We start from the raw sequence: 22438 nt of genomic DNA, 5'->3' as shown, positions 1-22438 counted from the left end.
TAGGCCTATGTATTTCTCCGGCTGTGATCGAGGGGTGTAGGGCATCGTAGGAACCCCCCACGGCTACTGCTAGTTGTGTTGATAGGTTCAGGGGTCTGCAATCTGATAGTTGCCAACTTCTCTGGTTTTCTGGACTTAGCTTGTATTTCTGCTTTTGCCTCCTACGGTGACTCATTCATAACAGAATCACCCGCCTTACCGCAGATTCTAGGGTACTCAATAGCAGGAAAGAATTGTAAAAAAAAAAGGTGTGTATATTTTTTCCTCTATATCTCTGAGGCCGTAGGGGGAATTTTTTTTTTCTCTCAATGGAGATAAAGCAATTGTCTGATCGTGTGGAGCAGCTCGCTGCGGAAGTGTGGGGAATTTCCGCCTACCTTGCTCATTCACATGCTGCTGAACCAAAGATTCCTACACCTGATGTATTTTTTGGGGATCGGTCTAAATTTTTGAATTTCAAAAATAATTGTAAATTATTTTTTGCCTTGAAGCCTAACTCGTCAGGGAGCTCCGCGCAGCAGGTTAAAATTGTCATCTCTTTGCTGCGTGGCGATCCCCAGGATTGGGCGTTTTCTTTGAAACCAGATGATCCTATTCTGACTAATGTGAACACATTCTTTCAAGCTTTGGGGTTGTTGTATGACTAACCTAATGCCATTGATCAGGCTGAAAAGACCCTGCTGGCATTGAGCCAGGGTCGTGATTCTGCAGAATTGTACTGTCAAAAATTCCGAAAGTGGGCAGTACTTACTACCTGGAATGATAATGCCTTGGCTGCTCTCTTTCGGAAGGGGTTGTCAGAAGCCGTAAAAGATACTATGGTGGGATTTCCTGTTCCCTCTGGTCTTGACGATTCTATGTCATTAGCCATTCAGGTTGATCGGCGTTTGCGCGAACGCAAAGCTGCACGAGAGGTGTTGCCACCTGTTGAACAAATGTCTGAACCTATGCAATGTGATATAGTTTTTTCCAGAGAGCAGCGTCAGGAGTTCAGAAGGCGTAATAAGTTGTGTTTTTTCTGTGGAGATGCCTCGCATATTATTTCTGTCTGTCCCAAACGAGAGAAACGCTTTGCACACACGTTTTCTGTTGGGGGTGTTCAACCTAAGTTTCTTCTGGCTATTACTCTGATCTTCTCCCTGTCCACATTTTCCGCCAAGGCTTTTGTGGATTCGGGAGCAGCCCTAAACCTAATGGACTTGGATTTTGCTAAACGTTGTGGATTTCCGATGACACCTCTGCAGACGCCTATCCCTTTGAGGGGAATTGATGCTACTCCTTTGGCTAAAAATAAACCCCTGTTTTGGACCCAGGTGGTAATGCGGGTCGCCCCAGACCATCAAGAAAATTGCAGATTTCTGGTGTTGCATAGTCTGCATGATACTATTGTTCTGGGGTTTCCCTGGTTACAGATTCATAATCCAGTTTTGGATTGGAAATCTGTGTCTGTGGTGAGTTGGGGTTGTCGGTGTGCCTTTAGTGAGGCTCCGGTGTTTTCCACCTCTCCTCAGTCGCATGATGTTCCTGATTATTTGGCGGACTTTTATGATGTATTTAGTGAGAATGAGTCTGCGTCTTTGCCTCCTCATAGGAGTTATGACTGTGCAATTGAACTGAGCCCGGGGTGTAAATTTCCCAAGGGTCGGCTCTTCAATTTATCTGTACCCGAGCACGAGGCTATGCGATCCTATATTAAGGAGGCGTTGGAGAAGGGTCATATTAGACCATCCTCGTCACCCTTAGGTGCCGGTTTTTTTTTTGTAGCCAAAAAGGATGGATCATTAAGACCTTGTATTGATTATCGTGCCCTCAACAAAATTACTGTTAAATATCAGTATCCGTTACCCCTGATTTCTGATCTATTTTCCAGAGTTAAAGGTGCTTGCTGGTTTACCAAGCTTGACCTCAGGGGGGCGTATAATCTTATTCGCATTAAGCATGGGGATGAATGGAAGACGGCGTTTAATACTCCGGAGGGACATTTTGAGTACCTGGTGATGCCTTTTGGGCTCACTAATGCCCCTTCTGTCTTCCAGTGCTTCATGAACGATATTTTCCGAGATTTTGTCGATAAATTTTTGATTATCTGGATGATATTTTGATCTTCTCCAAGGATTGGGATTCTCATGTGGAACATATTCGGACTGTGTTCCGGATCTTGAGGGAGAATTCCCTGTATGTCAAGGGATCTAAATGCCTTTTTGGAGTACAGAGGATTTCTTTTTTGGGATTTATTTTGTCCCCGTCAACTATTGAAATGGACCCGGCAAAGGTACAGGCCATTCACGATTGGGTTCAGCCCACTTCTTTGAAGGCCCTCCAGAAGTTTTTGGGGTTTGCTAATTTTTATCGGAAATTTATAGCAAAATTTTCTAGTATAGCCAAGCCATTGACTGATTTGACTAAAAAGGTGCTGATGTGTTAAATTGGTCTCCGGAGGCTGTTTCTTCCTTTCAGGAGCTGAAGCGAAGATTCACCTCCGCCCCGGTTTTGCGGCAACCTGATGTCTCACTTCCATTCCAGGTAGAGGTGGATGCTTCTGAGATTGGTGCAGGAGCTGTTTTGTCCCAAAAGGATCCTGTAACATCTAAAATGAATCCCTGTGCTTTCTTTTCCCGAAAGTTCTCTCCATCTGAACGTAACTATGATGTGGGGAATAGGGAACTGTTGGCCATGAAATGGGCATTTGAGGAGTGGAGACATTGGTTGGAGGGAGCTAAGCATCAAGTCGTGGTCCTCACTGACCACAAGAATTTGATTTACCTAGAGTCGGCTAAGCGCTTGAACCCTAGACAGGCTAGGTGGGCCTTGTTTTTTACACGTTTTGATTTTGTGGTTTCTTTTCTTCCTGGAACAAAGAATGTCAAGGCAGACACCCTCTCTAGGAGCTTCCTTGCTGATTCTCCTGTGGTGACCAAGCCTGCAACCATCTTAGGCGAAGGGGTAGTTCTTTCTGCCATCTCGCCCGATTTGAGACGTGCTCTGGAAGAGTTCCAGGAGGACAAACCTGAGCGTTGTCCCAGTGGAAAGTTGTATGTTCCTGACCAGTGGAAGAAAAGAGTGATGTCTGAAGTTCATTGCTCTGCTTTGGCTGGTCATCCAGGTATTTTTGGTACTAGAGATCTGATGAGTCGGTTTTTTTGGTGGCCCTCCTTGTCTCGTGATGTCAGGAATTTTGTGCAGTCCTGTGGGACGTGCTCCCGGTCTAAATCGTGTTCTCGCTCTAGTGGGTTGTTGATGCCTTTGCCTGTCCCCAAGAGGCCATGGACCCATATTTCAATGGATTTCATCTCTGATATGCCTGTCTCTCAGAGGATGACTGTTATTTGGGTGATTTGTGATAGGTTCTCTAAGATGGTTCATCTTGTACCATTCCCTAAGTTGCCGTCTTCCTCTGAGTTGGTGCCCCTGTTTCTACAACAGGTGGTTCGTTTGCACGGGATTCCTGAGAACATTGTATCTGACAGAGGAGTCCAGTTTGTGTCTAGATTTTAGAGAACTTTCTGTTCCAGGCTGGGAATTCAGTTGTCCTTCTCCTCTGCTTTTCACCCTCAGACCAATGGGCAGACAGAGAGAACAAACCAGACCTTGGAGTCATATTTGAGATGTTTTATTTCTGCTGATCAGGATGATTGTGTTTCAATTTTGCCCTTGGCCGAATTTGCTTTGAATAATAGAGCTAGTTCTGCCACTTTGATGTCACCTTTTTTTTGTAACTTTGGGTTTCAGCCTCGATTTTCTTCAGGGCAGGTGGAGCCCTCTGCCTGCCCAGGTGTTGACACTGTGGTGGAGAGAATGCACCAGATCTGGGACCAAGTGGTGGATAAGTTATCTCTCTCCCAGGAGAAGGCCCAGCGGTTTTCCAACCGACATAGGACCATTGGTCCCCAGTTTAAGGTTGGTGATATGGTGTGGTTATCATCAAAAAATATTGCTATGAAGGTGGCTTCTCCTAAGTTTAAGCCTAGATTTATTGGACCTTACAAGATTGTGGAGATTATTAATCCGGTCTCTTTTCGTTTGGCTCTTCCTGTCACATTTAAAATTCATAATGTGTTCCATAAATCTTTGTTGAAGAGGTTTATTGAACCTGTTCCGGGGGTGGCACCTCCAGACCCTGTATTGGTTGAAGGTAACATGGAGTATGAGGTAGAGAAAGTACTGGATTCCCATCTGGCTAGACGGAGACTCCAGTATTTGGTTAAGTGGAAGGGTTATGCTCAGGAGGATAATTCCTGGGTCTCTGCCTCTGATATTCATGCCAAACGATTGGTGCGTGCCTTTCATCGGGCTCACCCTGATCGCCCTGGTGGCGTAGTTGAGGGTTCGGTGACCCCTCCTCAAGGGGGAGGTACTGTTGTGAGTTCATTTTCCCCTTCATTACTGAGGCCCGAGGAACTCCCTCTTCTGGTAAAGAAAGGTAGTGAGCCTGATTGTCAAACACCTGAGGCTGATAATGATGACTGGCTGAGTGGAGTTACGGACTGGATATAAGGCTGCCGACGCCCTTCTGCCCTGCGGGTGATTTCTCTGTGGGATCCTTGGAGACCAGTCTGAATTCCTGCTCCTCCAAAGCTAAGTTTGCTGCTCGGCCTTTTGCTTTTGTGCTTTGACTTTGTTTTTGCTTTGTTTTTCTGGATTTCTGCCATTCCCTGCTGGGGTGTGCTGAATTAATTTAGCTCTGTCTTCTGAAAATACCTGAGTGCTGATTCAGTTTTTGAAGCCTAGCTGCTTCAGGGCCTTTTTCATATCATCTGGTTGGCTTATGTCTTTGATAGGGTTTTGGCAGATTGCAGACAGCAGCCTTCCTGTCCTTTCCTATCTAGGTAGTTTTGGGGCCCCATCGTTTGCTCAGTCTATCTTTCTGTCTGTGTTAGTATTTTCATCTTGCTTCACCGTCATTATATGTTGGGGGCTGCCTATTGCTTTGGGGTCTGCTCTGGGGCTGTTTAGATTTCCCCTTTCTTTCTTTAGGCCTATGTATTTCTCCGGCTGTGATCGAGGGGTGTAGGGCATCGTAGGAACCCCCCACGGCTACTGCTAGTTGTGTTGATAGGTTCAGGGGTCTGCAATCTGATAGTTGCCAACTTCTCTGGTTTTCTGGACTTAGCTTGTATTTCTGCTTTTGCCTCCCACGGTGACTCATTCATAACAGAATCACCCGCCTTACCGCAGATTCTAGGGTACTCAATAGCAGGAAAGATTTGTAAAAAAAAAAGGTGTGTATATTTTTTCCTCTATATCTCTGAGGCCATAGGGGGAATTTTTTTTTTCTCTCAATGGAGATAAAGCAATTGTCTGATCGTGTGGAGCAGCTCGCTGCGGAAGTGTGGGGAATTTCCGCCTACCTTGCTCATTCACATGCTGCTGAACCAAAGATTCCTACACCTGATGTATTTTTTGGGGATCGGTCTAAATTTTTGAATTTCAAAAATAATTGTAAATTATTTTTTGCCTTGAAGCCTAACTCGTCAGGGAGCTCCGCGCAGCAGGTAAAAATTGTCATCTCTTTGCTGCGTGGCGATCCCCAGGATTGGGCGTTTTCTTTGAAACCAGATGATCCTATTCTGACTAATGTGAACACATTCTTTCAAGCTTTGGGGTTGTTGTATGACGAACCTAATGCCATTGATCAGGCTGAAAAGACCCTGCTGGCATTGAGCCAGGGTCGTGATTCTGCAGAATTGTACTGTCAAAAATTCCGAAAGTGGGCAGTACTTACTACCTGGAATGATAATGCCTTGGCTGCTCTCTTTCGGAAGGGGTTGTCAGAAGCCGTAAAAGATACTATGGTGGGATTTCCTGTTCCCTCTGGTCTTGACGATTCTATGTCATTAGCCATTCAGGTTGATCGGCGTTTGCGCGAACGCAAAGCTGCACGAGAGGTGTTGCCACCTGTTGAACAAATGTCTGAACCTATGCAATGTGATATAGTTTTTTCCAGAGAGCAGCGTCAGGAGTTCAGAAGGCGTGATAAGTTGTGTTTTTTCTGTGGAGATGCCTCGCATATTATTTCTGTCTGTCCCAAACGAGAGAAACGCTTTGCACACACGTTTTCTGTTGGGGGTGTTCAACCTAAGTTTCTTCTGGCTATTACTCTGATCTTCTCCCTGTCCACATTTTCCGCCAAGGCTTTTGTGGATTCGGGAGCAGCCCTAAACCTAATGGACTTGGATTTTGCTAAACGTTGTGGATTTCCGATGACACCTCTGCAGACGCCTATCCCTTTGAGGGGAATTGATGCTACTCCTTTGGCTAAAAATAAACCCCTGTTTTGGACCCAGGTGGTAATGCGGGTCGCCCCAGACCATCAGAAAATTGCAGATTTCTGGTGTTGCATAGTCTGCATGATACTATTGTTCTGGGGTTTCCCTGGTTACAGATTCATAATCCAGTTTTGGATTGGAAATCTGTGTCTGTGGTGAGTTGGGGTTGTCGGTGTGCCTTTAGTGAGGCTCCGGTGTTTTCCACCTCTCCTCAGTCGCATGATATTCCTGATTATTTGGCGGACTTTTATGATGTATTTAGTGAGAATAAGTCTGCGTCTTTGCCTCCTCATAGGAGTTATGACTGTGCAATTGAACTGAGCCCGGGGTGTAAATTTCCCAAGGGTCGGCTCTTCAATTTATCTGTACCCGAGCACGAGGCTATGCGATCCTATATTAAGGAGGCGTTGGAGAAGGGTCATATTAGACCATCCTCGTCACCCTTAGGTGCCGGTTTTTTTTTTGTAGCCAAAAAGGATGGATCATTAAGACCTTGTATTGATTATCGTGCCCTCAACAAAATTACTGTTAAATATCAGTATCCGTTACCCCTGATTTCTGATCTATTCTCCAGAGTTAAAGGTGCTTGCTGGTTTACCAAGCTTGACCTCAGGGGGGCGTATAATCTTATTCGCATTAAGCATGGGGATGAATGGAAGACGGCATTTAATACTCCGGAGGGACATTTTGAGTACCTGGTGATGCCTTTTGGGCTCACTAATGCCCCTTCTGTCTTCCAGTGCTTCATGAACGATATTTTCCGAGATTTTGTCGATAAATTTTTGATTATCTATCTGGATGATATTTTGATCTTCTCCAAGGATTGGGATTCTCATGTGGAACATATTCGGACTGTGTTCCGGATCTTGGGGGAGAATTCCCTGTATGTCAAGGGATCTAAATGCCTTTTTGGAGTACAGAGGATTTCTTTTTTGGGAATTATTTTGTCCCCGTCAACTATTGAAATGGACCCGGCAAAGGTACAGGCCATTCACGATTGGGTTCAGCCCACTTCTTTGAAGGCCCTCCAGAAGTTTTTGGGGTTTGCTAATTTTTATCGGAAATTTATAGCAAAATTTTCTAGTATAGCCAAGCCATTGACTGATTTGACTAAAATGGGTGCTGATGTGTTAAATTGGTCTCCGGAGGCTGTTTCTTCCTTTCAGGAGCTGAAGCGAAGATTCACCTCCGCCCCGGTTTTGCGGCAACCTGATGTCTCACTTCCATTCCAGGTAGAGGTGGATGCTTCTGAGATTGGTGCAGGAGCTGTTTTGTCCCAAAAGGATCCTGTGACATCTAAAATGAATCCCTGTGCTTTCTTTTCCTGAAAGTTCTCTCCATCTGAACGTAACTATGATGTGGGGAATAGGGAACTGTTGGCCATGAAATGGGCATTTGAGGAGTGGAGACATTGGTTGGAGGGAGCTAAGCATCAAGTCGTGGTCCTCACTGACCACAAGAATTTGATTTACCTAGAGTCGGCTAAGCGCTTGAACCCTAGACAGGCTAGGTGGGCCTTGTTTTTTACACGTTTTGATTTTGTGGTTTCTTTTCTTCCTGGAACAAAGAATGTCAAGGCAGACGCCCTCTCTAGGAGCTTCCTTGCTGTTTCTCCTGTGGTGACCAAGCCTGCAACCATCTTAGGCGAAGGGGTAGTTCTTTCTGCCATCTCACCCGATTTGAGACGTGCTCTGGAAGAGTTCCAGGAGGACAAACCTGAGCGTTGTCCCAGTGGAAAGTTGTATGTTCCTGACCAGTGGAAGAAAAGAGTGATGTCTGAAGTTCATTGCTCTGCTTTGGCTGGTCATCCAGGTATTTTTGGTACTAGACATCTGGTGAGTCGGTTTTTTTGGTGGCCCTCCTTGTCTCGTGATGTCAGGAATTTTGTGCAGTCCTGTGGGACGTGCTCCCGGTCTAAATCGTGTTCTCGCTCTAGTGGGTTGTTGATGCCTTTGCCTGTCCCCAAGAGGCCATGGACCCATATTTCAATGGATTTCATCTCTGATATGCCTGTCTCTCAGAGGATGACTGTTATTTGGATGATTTGTGATAGGTTCTCTATGATGGTTCATCTTGTACCACTCCCTAAGTTGCCGTCTTCCTCTGAGTTGGTGCCCCTGTTTTTACAACAGGTGGTTCGTTTGCACGGGATTCCTGAGAACATTGTATCTGACAGAGGAGTCCAGTTTGTGTCTAGATTTTAGAGAACTTTCTGTTCCAGGCTGGGAATTCAGTTGTCCTTCTCCTCTGCTTTTCACCCTCAGACCAATGGGCAGACAGAGAGAACAAACCAGACCTTGGAGTCATATTTGAGATGTTTTATTTCTGCTGATCAGGATGATTTGTTTCATTTTTGCCCTTGGCCGAATTTGCTTTGAATAATAGAGCTAGTTCTGCCACTTTGATGTCACCTTTTTTTTGTAACTTTGGGTTTCAGCCTCGATTTTCTTCAGGGCAGGTGGAGCCCTCTGCCTGCCCAGGTGTTGACACTGTGGTGGAGAGAATGCACCAGATCTGGGACCAAGTGGTGGATAAGTTATCTCTCTCCCAGGAGAAGGCCCAGCGGTTTTCCAACCGACATAGGACCATTGGTCCCCAGTTTAAGGTTGGTGATATGGTGTGGTTATCATCAAAAAATATTGCTATGAAGGTGGCTTCTCCTAAGTTTAAGCCTAGATTTATTGGACCTTACAAGATTGTGGAGATTATTAATCCGGTCTCTTTTCGTTTGGCTCTTCCTGTCACATTTAAAATTCATAATGTGTTCCATAAATCTTTGTTGAAGAGGTTTGTTGAACCTGTTCCGGGGGTGGCACCTCCAGACCCTGTATTGGTTGAAGGTAACATGGAGTATGAGGTAGAGAAAGTACTGCTGCACAACCAGCTCTACCCTCGCCTACTGTATTATCACCCATCCCTTGAAGATTGTGAGCCCTCGCGGGCAGGGTCCTCTCTCCTCCTGTACCACTTATGACTTGTATTGTTTAAGATTATTGTACTTGTTTTTATGTATACCCCTCCTCACATGTAAAGCGCCATGGAATAAATGGCGCTATAACAATAAATAATAATAATAATAATAATACTGGATTCCCGTCTGGCTAGACGGAGACTCCAGTATTTGGTTAAGTGGAAGGGTTATGGTCAGGAGGATAATTCCTGGGTCTCTGCCTCTGATATTCATGCCAAACGATTGGTGCGTGCCTTTCATCGGGCTCACCCTGATCGCCCTGGTGGCGTAGTTGAGGGTTCGGTGACCCCTCCTCAAGGGGGAGGTACTGTTGTGAGTTCATTTTCCCCTTCATTACTGAGGCCCGAGGAACTCCCTCTTCTGGTAAAGAAAGGTAGTGAGCCTGATTGTCAAACACCTGAGGCTGATAATGATGACTGGCTGAGTGGAGTTACGGACTGGATATAAGGCTGCCGACGCCCTTCTGCCCTGCGGGTGATTTCTCTGTGGGATCCTTGGAGACCAGTCTGAATTCCTGCTCCTCCAAAGCTAAGTTTGCTGCTCGGCCATTTGCTTTTGTGCTTTGACTTTGTTTTTGCTTTGTTTTTCTGGATTTCTGCCATTCCCTGCTGGGGTGTGCTGAATTAATTTAGCTCTGTCTTCTGAAAATACCTGAGTGCTGATTCAGTTTTTGAAGCCTAGCTGCTTCAGGGCCTTTTTCATATCAGCTGGTTGGCTTATGTCTTTGATAGGGTTTTGGCAGATTGCAGACAGCAGCCTTCCTGTCCTTTCCTATCTAGGTAGTTTTGGGGCGCCATCGTTTGCTCAGTCTATCTTTCTGTCTGTGTTAGTATTTTCATCTTGCTTCACTGTCATTATATGTTGGGGGCTGCCTATTGCTTTGGGGTCTGCTCTGGGGCAGTTTAGATTTCCCCTTTCTTTCTTTAGGCCTATGTATTTCTCCGGCTGTGGTCGAGGGGTCTAGGGCATCGTAGGAACCCCCCACGGCTACTGCTAGTTGTGTTGATAGGTTCAGGGGTCTGCAATCTGATAGTTGCCAACTTCTCTGGTTTTCTGGACTTAGCTTGTATTTCTGCTTTTGCCTCCAATGGTGACTCATTCATAACAGAACAGAAGCCGCGGAGACACCATCACATGTTTCTCAACGCAAGCAAGGACTAGCCAGGTCTTTCACCGGGAAGGAACAACCACGGGAAGGGCAGTCTATAATGAAGGAAACCACCTGTGCCAAAACATGGTATCCATCCACAGACAGCTGTTTAGGGGTATTTGCCCCTCATCAGTGTGGAGTAGGAAACTGGCTAGTAGGAGCAATGCCTAGTAGAAGACTGTGAAAAATGAGGATGATTGACCTCATGGAGATCAACATCCAACACTGCGGAGACACCATCACGTGTTTCTCAACGCAGTGATTCTAGAGCACTGCCCCCATCCCTTATGGGAAATATGCGAAGCATGCAAAACAGAAGCCGCGGAGACACCATCACATGTTTCTCAACGCAAGCAATGACTAGCCAGGTCTTTCACCGGGAAGGAACAACCACGGGAAGGGCAGTCTCCAATTAAGGAAACCACCTGTGCCAAAACATGGTATCCATCCACAGACAGCTGTTTCGGGGTATTTGCCCCTCATCAGTGTGGAGTAGGAAACCCGTGGTTGTTCCTTCCCGGTGAAAGACCTGGCTAGTCATTGCTTGCGTTGAGAAACATGTGATGATGTCTCCGCGGCTTCTGTTTTGCATGCTCCGCATATTTCCCATAAGGGATGGGGGCAGTGCTCTAGAATCACTGTGTTGAGAAACACGTGATGGTGTCTCCGCAGTGTTGGATGTTGATCTCCATGAGGTCAATCATCCTCATTTTTCACAGTCTTCTACTAGGCATTGCTCCTACTAGCCAGTTTCCTATTCCACACTGATGAGGGGCAAATACCCCGAAACAGCTGTCTGTGGATGGATACCATGTTTTGGCACAGGTGGTTTCCTTCATTGGAGACTGCCCTTCCCGTGGTTGTTCCTTCCCGGTGAAAGACCTGGCTAGTCATTGCTTGCGTTGAGAAACATGTGATGGTGTCTCCGCGGCTTCTGTTTTGCATGCTTCGCATATTTCCCATAAGGGATGGGGGCAGTGCTCTAGAATCACTGCGTTGAGAAACACGTGATGGTGTCTCCGCAGTGTTGGATGTTGATCTCCATGAGGTCAATCATCCTCATTTTTCACAGTCTTCTACTAGGCATTGCTCCTACTAGCCAGTTTCCTACTCCACACTGATGAGGGGCAAATACCCCGAAACAGCTGTCTGTGGATGGATACCATGTTTTGGCACAGGTGGTTTCCTTAATTGGAGACTGCCCTTCCCGTGGTTGTTCCTTCCCGGTGAAAGACCTGGCTAGTCATTGCTTGCATTGAGAAACATGTGATGGTGTCTCCGCGGCTTCTGTTTTGCATGCTTCGCATATTTCCCATAAGGGATGGGGGCAGTGCTCTAGAATCACTGCGTTGAGAAACACGTGATGGTGTCTCCGCAGTGTTGGATGTTGATCTCCATGAGGTCAATCATCCTCATTTTTCTCATTCATAACAGAGACCATCCTCCCTTAGGGTACGTCCAGGGTGCCCTGCTGCTATAGTCTCTGTTAGGCGCAGGTGTTAGAGACCTGGGTAGTGCTCCCTCCTTACCTGAGAGTGGGGTACCACGCCTCTGGTTGAGGTGCAGTACCTCTGTTGTGACTGAGCCCTCAGGGGCGCTGCATACCCCCCCATTGAACACAGCATGTCTGCGCGCTGGAACAGAGTAAAAACCAGGTGTTAAAGAAACATACAAAATTTTGGGTAATGCATTACAACAGGTAAACAAATAAACACCACTTCCATTTATGGGAGGCACTTTTTCTTTAATATTGCATAACACTAGACAAAAAATATATTACCTCCTATATAAAACATTATTAACAATCATTAAACATTTTCATTTCTCTCCAAGTGCAATAAAACATTTCAAGTGCAATAAAACTTTTATTAAGTACAACGGGGTTCAGCAAAACTTGGAACCAAGGTAGTCTTCTTTCTTTAGTGCAACCCCCATATGGGATGTTCTTCTTGTGTCCTAAGTAGAGTTGAGCGATACCGTCCGATACTTCAAAGTATCGTATCGGATGGTATCGGCCGATCTTTAAAAAAAGTATCGGTATCGCCGATTCCGATACCGGAAGTCCCATTCAAGTCTATGGGACTTCCGGTATCGGAATAAGAAAAACCCTTTCCTGCCCTTGTACAGCCTCTCTGGGGTCTGTACGGGCCTTTCGGGGGGCTGTGCCGGCCTGCCAGGGGGTCTGTGCAGGCTCCGGTGGTCTGTGCCGGCCTGCCGGTGGTCTGTGCAGGCTCCGGGGGGCTGTGCCGGCCTGCCGGGGGGCTGTGCCGGCCTGCCGGGGGGCTGTGCAGGCTCCGGGGGGCTGTGCCGGCCTGCCGGGGGGCTGTGCCGGCCTGCCGGGGGGCTGTGCCGGCCTGCCGGTGGTCTGTGCAGGCTCCGGGGGTCTGTGCAGGCATCGTCCGATGGGACTACAAGTCCCATCGGGCGATGCCTGCTACCATGACAGTGATTGACACATTAGCCAATGATGGGACAGTAGTAGTCCCATCATCCGGCTAATGTGTTGAATGTAAAAAAAAAAAAAAAAAAAAAAAAAATTACATGCTACATACATACAACATACTACATACATGCTACATTCATACTACATAAATACTACATGCAACATACATACTACATATATACTACATGCATGCTACATACATACTGCATGCTACATACATACTACATGCTACATACTACATATATACTACATGCATGCTACATACTACATGCTACATACATACTACATATATACTACATGCATGCTACATACATACTGCATGCTACATGCATGCTACATACATACTACATACATGCTACATACATACTACATACATACTACATACATACTACATGCATGCTACATATATACTACATGCATGCTACATACTACATGCTACATACATACTACATATATACTACATGCATGCTACATACATACTGCATGCTACATGCATGCTACATACATAGTACATACATGCTACATACATACTACATATATACTACATACATACTACATACATACTACATGCATGCTACATGCATGCTACATACATACTACATATATACTACATGCATGCTACATACATACTACATGCTACATACATACCACATATATACTACATACATACAATACATTCATACAATACATACATAGACATACAGTACATATAACATAGAGTAACATACTTACCAATACTTGTCACATTGTTCCCCGAAGCCATTGTCTTTTCCGGGATAAATATTAACATAACAAACCACAAAAATACTCACCCACGATCCGAAGCAGTCCACGAGTGTGTCCCACGACGATCTTGGGTAGAGAACTGCAGCATCAGATGATGCTGCCGTTCTCTACGGGCTGCAGGAATCCAATGACGGAAGGTAGGTATCCTTCCGCACTGTATTCCTCCGCCACTTAAAAAAAAAAAGTCCCTAGTCTCACTTTATGCCATTGCTGTGTGGGAATTTCCCACACAGCAATGGCATAAAGTGAGACTAGGGACTTTTTTTTTTTAAGTGGCGGAGGAATACAGTGCGGAAGGATACCTACCTTCCGTCATTGGATTCCTGCAGCCCGTAGAGAACGGCAGCATCATCTGATGCTGCAGTTCTCTACCCAAGATCGTCGTGGGACACACTCGTGGACTGCTTCGGATCGTGGGTGAGTATTTTTGTGGTTTGTTATGTTAATATTTATCCCGGAAAAGACAATGGCTTCGGGGAACAATGTGACAAGTATTGGTAAGTATGTTACTCTATGTTATATGTACTGTATGTCTATGTATGTATTGTATGAATGTATTGTATGTATGTAGTATATATGTGGTATGTATGTAGCATGTAGTATGTATGTAGCATGCATGTAGTATGTATGTAGTACGTATGTAGTATGTATGTAGCATGCAGTATGTATGTAGCATGTATGTAGTATGTATGTAGTATATATGTAGTATGTATGTAGCATGCATGTAGTATGTATGTAGCATGCATGTAGTATGTATGTAGTATGTATGTAGTATGTATGTAGCATGCAGTATGTATGTAGTATGTAGTATGTATGTAGCATGCATGTAGTATGTATGTAGCATGCATGTAGTATGTATGTAGTATGTATGTAGCATGCAGCATGTATGTAGCATGTATGTAGTATGTATGTAGTATATATGTAGTATGCATGTAGTATGTACTGTATGTAGCATGTATGTAGTATGTATGTAGTATATATGTAGTATGTATGTAGCATGCATGTAGCATGTATGTAGCATGCATGTAGTATGTATGTAGTATTTTTTTTTTTTTTTTTTTTTTTTTTAACATTTAACACATTAGCCGGATGATGGGACTACTACTGTCCCATCATTGGCTAATGTGTCAATCACTGTCATGGTAGCAGGCATCGCCCGATGGGACTTGTAGTCCCATCGGACGATGCTTGCACAGACCCCCGGACATCAGCACAGCCCCCCGGCAGGCCGGCACAGCCCCCCGGCAGGCCGGTACAGACCCCCACAGGGTGCACAGACCACCGGCAGGGCGGCACAGCCCCCCGGCAGGCCGGTACAGACCCCGGGCAGTCCACACAGCCCCCCGGCAGGCCGGCACAGCCCCCCGGCAGGCCGGCAGAGACCCCCGGAAGGCCCGAAATGACGGCGCATCATGATGCGCACACACCGCGCATCATGATGACGTCAGGCCGTCAATCAACTGAACTTCCGATTCCGATGCTGAATTCCGATATTGAAAAAATATCGGAAGTCGGTATCGGAATTCCGATACAGCAAGTATCGGCCGATACCCGATACTTGCGGTATCGGAATGCTCAACACTAGTCCTAAGTGCAATATGGGGGACCCGTCCTAAACCAAAGTAGGCCTTGGGCGGGCTACAAGGCATGGCTGATTTCCTTATTGGACAACATCTTTGACCACACCAAACATGTTTTTGTTCTGTGGTCTGTTAAGGCAAGTGAACTTTCACTTTCAAAGGTTATATGTAAAACCAAGAGTGAGCACCTTAAGAGGTGCTAACTATTTACAGTAGAAGCTATGATCACGCATAGTTCAGTGATCCAATTGTCTCTTTTGAATCATAACTTCTTTAACTCTTTTATAACCTGAACAGGTAACAGATAACTATATACATTCAATTTTGGGCTAATTATTCACGTTCTTTTCCAGGGCAGCCAGGGCGTAAGTTCAGGCTGCAGCAGAACCGCCAGTAGGTTCCCAGTGTCTGCCATGCAGTCCCAGGCTATATCTGTTACTACTTAGCCAGGTGGTCGGACTGGTGGGGTATCATAGGGCCCTATGAGGGTGTCCACAGTGACTGGGGCAGGATTGGTCGTCTTGCTCCCACCGCTGTGTCTCTGGTGCCAGTGCCAGACTCCTCAGTTGGGGGCGGAGATACTGGCTGCCGGTTCGGTTGCTGCTCCCATGCTTTATCCACAAGTGCCACTTTCCAGTGAGACACCACGGACACGTGTGACTTGAGAAGCCGGCGACTCGGCTCCTCCACCTCAGCATCCAGAGCCTCCGGGCTCATGACTGGCAGCGGGTCGTAGTTCTTTTCCCGTGGGCCAGAGCAGCTTCTTGCTTTTTCCCCGAGCTCCGGGTGACCTCCGCTCGCCATCTTGCCAACCAGGTTCTCTGACCCACCCTCTGGGTTTTCTCTCACTCTCCTCCGTGGGCAGTCTCTTTTCTTCCTTCTCCCGCCACTTCACAGGAGGAGGCGGATTTATCTGGTTGATGGACATATCCTCTTGACGCAGAAGTACTGGTGAGGGGTGGCCATGGCTTTCGCGCTGTTCCTCCAGGCTCCGCCCATGATGGTATGCCTCTCTCCTCCTGCCTGCAACATGGTGCTGCAATGGTGGCAATTAAACAGTTTAACAAGTTCTCAAATATGCAGTCCTTCAGGTGCACGGGACCCCGATTAAAGGGTCAGTTCATCCTGTTCGTCATGCCAAGTTGGATGGCCCACCAGGGCAGTGGGGATACTCAGTACCGGGCCGGTATTTAAAGAGGATGTGTCATGGCAGCGGTGACCTGGTCCATGGCCCTGGGCGTCCAATTAAAGGGATATTTACAAGGGAATAAAGTTTGCAGTAAAGATTGTGATAAAGTGTTCGTGACGCCACCTGTGGTATTCGGTCAGGGGACCGACGCTGCTATGCAGATCCTCTGGGACAGTGACAGAGCAGCAACAGAGATGGTTTAGCTCTCCACAGGTAGAGCTGTATCCCAGGGCAGCTTGGATGTAGATGTTAAAGGTGATGTTTGTAGATATAATGCAGGGCAGGTTATGCAGGAATGATCAGAGGACACAAGAGAGGTGCAGTTCCAAAACTTTACTCACTGTTCTGGTGCACATATGACTGCTTGGTGCTGCATCCTCCAGGTGAGTTGTCCACCAAACTCCCAGGTAGATCAGGATTCACCTTCCCATGACTCCTTTTAGTATATGCCTATCCTGGCCGTCTCACTGTGTTGGTTTTCCGCCTCTTCTGCCCAACACCTCGCAGTCAGTGTCCCAGGCCAGCAGCCGCAGACCTTGTCAGGTGACATCCTCTCTGAGTCCCCTTGCTCCCTTACGGCTGCCTTTCTGGCGATGATAGTAAATGGATGGACAGTCGCACTCAGAAAATAAATAATCTTTGCAAAAGAGTCTTTGAAGAAAATTTTTTTTATGATTTTTAATTCATGTGAGATTTTTCCAATAGATCAAATAATGAAACACCGCAAGCAAACAAGAAATATTCCAAGGTGAGTATTATATGGTTAAGTTTCGACCTAATCCTAGGTCTTTCTCAAACCATACTCAATAGAAGATTCAAGGTAAACAGCAGGGAGATTAAATGCAAAGTCCCAGTTAGGGGCTGGTAGCGTGTGGAATGCAGGAGTCTGCAGACTCCTGCATTCCACACACTACCAGCCCCTAACTGGGACTTTGCAATTAATCTCCCTGCTGTTTACCTTGAATCTTCTATTGAGTATGGTTTGAGAAAGACCAAGGATTAGGTCAAAACGTAACCATATAATACTCACCTTTGGAATATTTCTTTGCTTGCGGTGTTTCATTATTTGATCTATTGGAAAAATGTCACATGAATTAAAAATCATAAAAAAAAATTTTCTTCAAAGACTCTTGCAAAGATAATTTATTTTCTGAGTGCAACTGTCCATCCATTTACTACTGCCTGTGGTCTGTCCACGCTCAGTCAGCACCTCTCTTTATAGCAAGAGTGCGCGTCTTTTTTTCCTCTTTCTGGTGAAGATAACTGGCTTGTGGCTGAAGCACCTAGAGGTGCCCCTGCTTCCGGCTTGCTAGCTGAGTCTGGTGATTCTCTACTAGTTTCGGGGGCCGGTACCCCACTGCAACCTGGTCCCTCCACCTGACGGCTGTCAGTGTGGCTATGGGCCACATGGGTGGACTTCTCACTACCTGTGCCCCAAGGACCTCTTCTCCTTCCTGGAGCTTCCTTCAATCTGTTCCTCTCCGCAGTCCCTCCTGACAGGGAGCTGCTCCACACACGTCTCTCCACTTTCCTTCCTTCAGAAGTTTTCTCCCTTTCAGCTTTCTCTCTGCAACTCCTTCTGACAGGGAGCTGTCTCAGCACGTCTGCTTACTTTCACTTTATCCTGACATCTCTCTCTGCACTGTTCTTTCCTGCTCTGTTAGCTCCTCCTCTCTCTTCCTACCTTCTCAACCCACTCCCCGACCACCCTTTACTACCCAGCCAGGGATGAGACCATCCGCCTTGCTGCTATAGTCTATGTTGGGTGCAGGTGTTAGAGTCCTGGGTAGTGCTTCCTCCTTACCTGAGAGTGAGGTACCACGCCTCTGGATGAGGTGCAGTACCTCTGTGGCAACTGAACCCTCAGAGGCGCCACACATGTATCACAGAGAAGACTGCTGTACACATGACATAGGATATACTGGGATTGTTGTATACATCACATAGGATACACTGCAGTGGTGTGGTATATTGAATGTTGCTTGCATGTGTGCGTGTTCTGCGAGAAAAAAAGGGTTGGCAGCTGGAAAAAAGGGGCCGAATAGGCAGTTAAGCATTGCAGCCCACAGGTTGTCTGCCAAAGCAAATTGAATCATTTACCATATCTGGCCCATGGGACAGAAATTCCCCATGCCTGTTCTTTGTGCACAGGACAATTGTATTATCTATTGATCAGTATGCATAGAATTATGATCACTTGGTCTGAAAAGGCCATTAATGCCTGCTAATCAGCTTGTATATAGCTGAATAGTAATCGCTTAAAGTCTGTGGTTGGCTTGCTTATATACAGTTGTGGCCAAAAGTATTGACACCCCTGCAATTCTGTCAGATAATACTCAGTTTCTTCCTGAAAATGATTGCAAACACAAATTCTTTGGTATGATTATCTTCATTTAATTTGTCTTAAATGAAAAAACACACAAAGAATTGTCCTAAAACCACATTGGATATAATTCCACACCAAACATAAAAAAGAGGGTGGACAAAAGTATTGGCACTGTTCGAAAAATCATGTGATGCTTCTCTAATTTGTGTAATTAACAGCACCTGTAACTTACCTGTGGCACTTAACAGGTGTTGGCAATAACTAAATCACACTTGCAGCCAGTTGACATGGATTAAAGTTGACTCAACCTCTGTCCTGTGTCCTTGTGGGTACCACATTGAGCATGGAGAAAAGAAAGAAGACCAAAGCACTGTCTGAGGACTTGAGAAACCAAATTGTGAGGAAGCATGAGCAATCTCAAGGCTACAAGTCCATCTCCAAAGACCAGAATGTTCCTGTGTCTACCGTGCGCAGTGTCATCAAGAAGTTTGAAGCCCATGGCACTGTGACTAACCTCCCTAGATGTGGATGGAAAAGAAAAATTGACGAGATTTCAACGCAAGATTGTGCAGATGTTGGATAAAGAACCTCGACTAACATCCAAACAAGTTCAAGCTGCCCTGCAGTCCGAGGGTACAACAGTGTCAACCTGTACTATCCGTTGGTGTCTGAATGAAAAGGGACTGTATGGTAGGAGACCCAGGAAGACCCCACTTCTTACCCCGAGTCATAAAAAAACCAGGCTGGAGTTTGCCAAAACTTTCCTAAAAAGCCTAAAACGTTTTGGAAGAATGTTCTCTGGTCAGATGAAACAAAAGTAGAGCTTTTGGGCAAAGGCATCAACATAGAGTTTACAGGAGAAAAAAGAGGCATTCAAAGAAAAGAACACGGTCCCTACAGTCAAACATGGCGGAGGTTCCCTGATGTTTTGGGGTTGCTTTGCTGCCTCTGGCACTGGACTGCTGGACCGTGTGCATGGCGTTATGAAGTCTGAAGACTAACAACAAATTTTGCAGCATTACGTAGGGCCCAGTGTGAGAAAGCTGGGTCTCCCTCAGAGGTCATGGGTCTTCCAGCAGGACAATGACCCAAAACACACTTCAAAAAGCACTAGAAAATGGTTTGAGAGAAAGCACTGGAGACTTCTAAGGTGGCCAGTAATGAGTCCAGACCTGAATCCCATAGAACACCTGTGGAGAGATCTAAAAATGGCAGTTTGGAGAAGGCACCCTTCAAATATCAGGGACCTGGAGCAGTTTGCCAAAGAAGAATGGTCTAACATTCCAGCAGAGCATTGTAAGAAACTCATTGATAGTTACCGGAAGTGGTTGGTTGCAGTTATTTTGGCTAAAGGTTGTGCAACCAAGTATTAGGCTGAGGGTGCCAATACTTTTGTCTGACCCATTTTTGGAGTTTTGTGTGAAATGATCAATGTTTTGCTTTTTGCTTCATTCTCTTTTGTGTTTTTTCATTTAAGACAAATTAAATTAAGATAATAATACCAACGAATTTGTGTTTGCAATCATTTTCAGGAAGAAACTGAGTATTACCTGACAGAATTGCACGGGTGTCAATACTTTTGGCCACAGCTGTAGGTCCTTGTGGATCACTCACTGTCAATGAATGCACAGTAAATAACAAGATTGATATCAGTAGATTTTTATGTGCTGCTAGGAAGACAATATTTCAGGTGTGGACTTCAAATGATGATACAACACTTGATCTATGGCTCGTCTTTCAAAAACTTTCCATACTAATATATTGATCCATAAAAATTGTGTTTAGTTCTATCTGGGATAGATAGCTTACACAATGCTGGGAAATGTTCTTGTGTATGTGATATAAGCTTGCTATTGTGATTTTAACTTTCTCTATTAAATATTAAGACAATCATTATCTAAAAGAGTATATCAACAAAAATGTATGTGTCATATATTTTTGTAGTATGGTAAGTAAGGTGATGTGGTCAGAGGGACACATTGAAATAGAGGCACCACAGTAAGATCATTGTTAATTGTCTATTGTTTCCAGCATTTTGTGGTGACAGTCTGTGTTGTCACTGTTGTTTTCAGCCCATCTTATGACTGGATGCGAAGAGTCACACAGAGGAAAAAAACATCAAAGAAGGGAAAGGTTTGCCTTCTGTTCGACCATCTGGAACCCGTGGAACTGGCGGAGCACCTAACATTTCTTGAATATAAAGCATTCAGAAGAATATCTGTAAGGATAGATGTTGGTATATTTGCTTTAAAAAAAACAGAAATCAACAAAACTAGATTTTCTTTTCAAATAATAGACACTAAGCCCCTAATAAAACCCTAATAATTGTAATACTCAATATAAAGGATCAAACAAGCACAACTACCAAAACTGCAGGAACTCTTTACAATATGGGACTCATCTGTTACACAGACATCATTCTGCTCGATGAGTTTTAGATTTGATAATGTTACCGTATTTACTATGGGAAATTGCTTTTCACTTGACAGCTTTGAGAGGTATCATAATATCGTAACCTAAATATTTAAGCCTGATAAACCTAGTCATCCAATAATTATTATTACTAGAATATATACAGTGTCAGACTGGGCTGCCAAGGGCCCACCGATATTATTATCACTGGTGGACCCCACTGTTAATTTACTTGCAAAATTACATCACTTATTCACAAATTTTCCTATGCTTCGATATAGTAATAACCATAACGGTTTGTTACATGAATGATGAGATGCTATCTTTGTACATAGTGAATTAAGTGTATTTTTGCCAACCACTGCTAGTGTAATGGGCCCAGTCCTGCGCAGGGCCCTCCTGGGAATTTACCTGTTCTCCTGTGGGTCAGTCCAAGCCTGAATATTATACATAATCTATATGATTGATATGCGGCTTATGCACTCATAATAAGTAGGACAATTATAATTGCCCTGCAGATCTTCTAATTATTAAAAAAGATTTAAACTAGAAAATATATACATATTGATTAATATTTTTGAATTCAGTTTTCAGTAATTACCGATTAACTCTCATTTTGTCAGAATATTCTCCCAAGAAAAAAGTGACACTTTTACCATTACAGTTTGAGAAGTTTCTTAAAAAGTGACAACCAATATGGCTGTGCTTTCTCTTGTCATTTAAAAAAAGTCTTTCTGAAAAGGATAAATACCTGACAAAGCACTCATCAAATGCAAAATACAATGCCTAATATGTTAGCAATACAAGTCCAATAAAAATAATAGCCTATCCAGTAACAGACCATCATCTATAGTAGCGTGGCATGATACAGGGCCTACACAGTAGTAATAACGGTGATAAGTCAGTATATAAATTTCAGCTTACAGATTTACCAGTGCCCTGGTTGTACATTTTTTTTTTTTTCCAAAAAAATATAGGCTCCGTTTACACTTGTGTTCCATGACATTATGTTTTAGGGGCAGTTAAATGGAATTCATGTCAAAATATATGATATAACTGATATAGAAAGCAGAGGGACCCCATTGGTGATTATCTGGTCCATCTGGGTTCTCTTTTGTGTCAACTTTAACACAGGAATAAAGATATTCTGTATGATGTCCCCTTTTCCCTTGCAATACCCGCTCTATATCAAAAGGTAATCCAGATGGACCTAATAATAGTTATTAAAGCACTTTCTACTTCAATATCCATCAATTGTGAAATTAATCCATTTTTGTCAAGAATTCTGTTTGCCTGTCCCTAAAACGGATCAGAC

At 44.8% G+C, this 22438-nt stretch overlaps 1 protein-coding gene across 2 annotated transcripts in view; it reads left to right on the top strand.

The window, feature by feature from the left end:
• Positions 1 to 22438, top strand: part of RASGRP3 (RAS guanyl releasing protein 3) — a 301226-nt gene that overhangs the window by 171140 nt on the left and 107648 nt on the right. For both annotated transcript variants that reach the window (XM_073557604.1, XM_073557603.1), the window contains one exon: positions 20784 to 20931. In XM_073557604.1, the coding sequence (XP_073413705.1) occupies positions 20784 to 20931 (148 nt within the window). The remainder of the gene's footprint in view (positions 1 to 20783; positions 20932 to 22438) is intronic.

The sequence above is a fragment of the Dendrobates tinctorius genome, unplaced genomic scaffold (genome assembly GCF_039654945.1).
Source record: "Dendrobates tinctorius isolate UK_male_01 unplaced genomic scaffold, ASM3965494v1 ptg000250l, whole genome shotgun sequence".
NCBI lineage: Eukaryota > Metazoa > Chordata > Amphibia > Anura > Dendrobatidae > Dendrobates > Dendrobates tinctorius.
The sequence above is the reverse complement of the archived record's forward strand: the minus strand, read 5'-3'. Positions and strand labels throughout refer to the sequence as shown.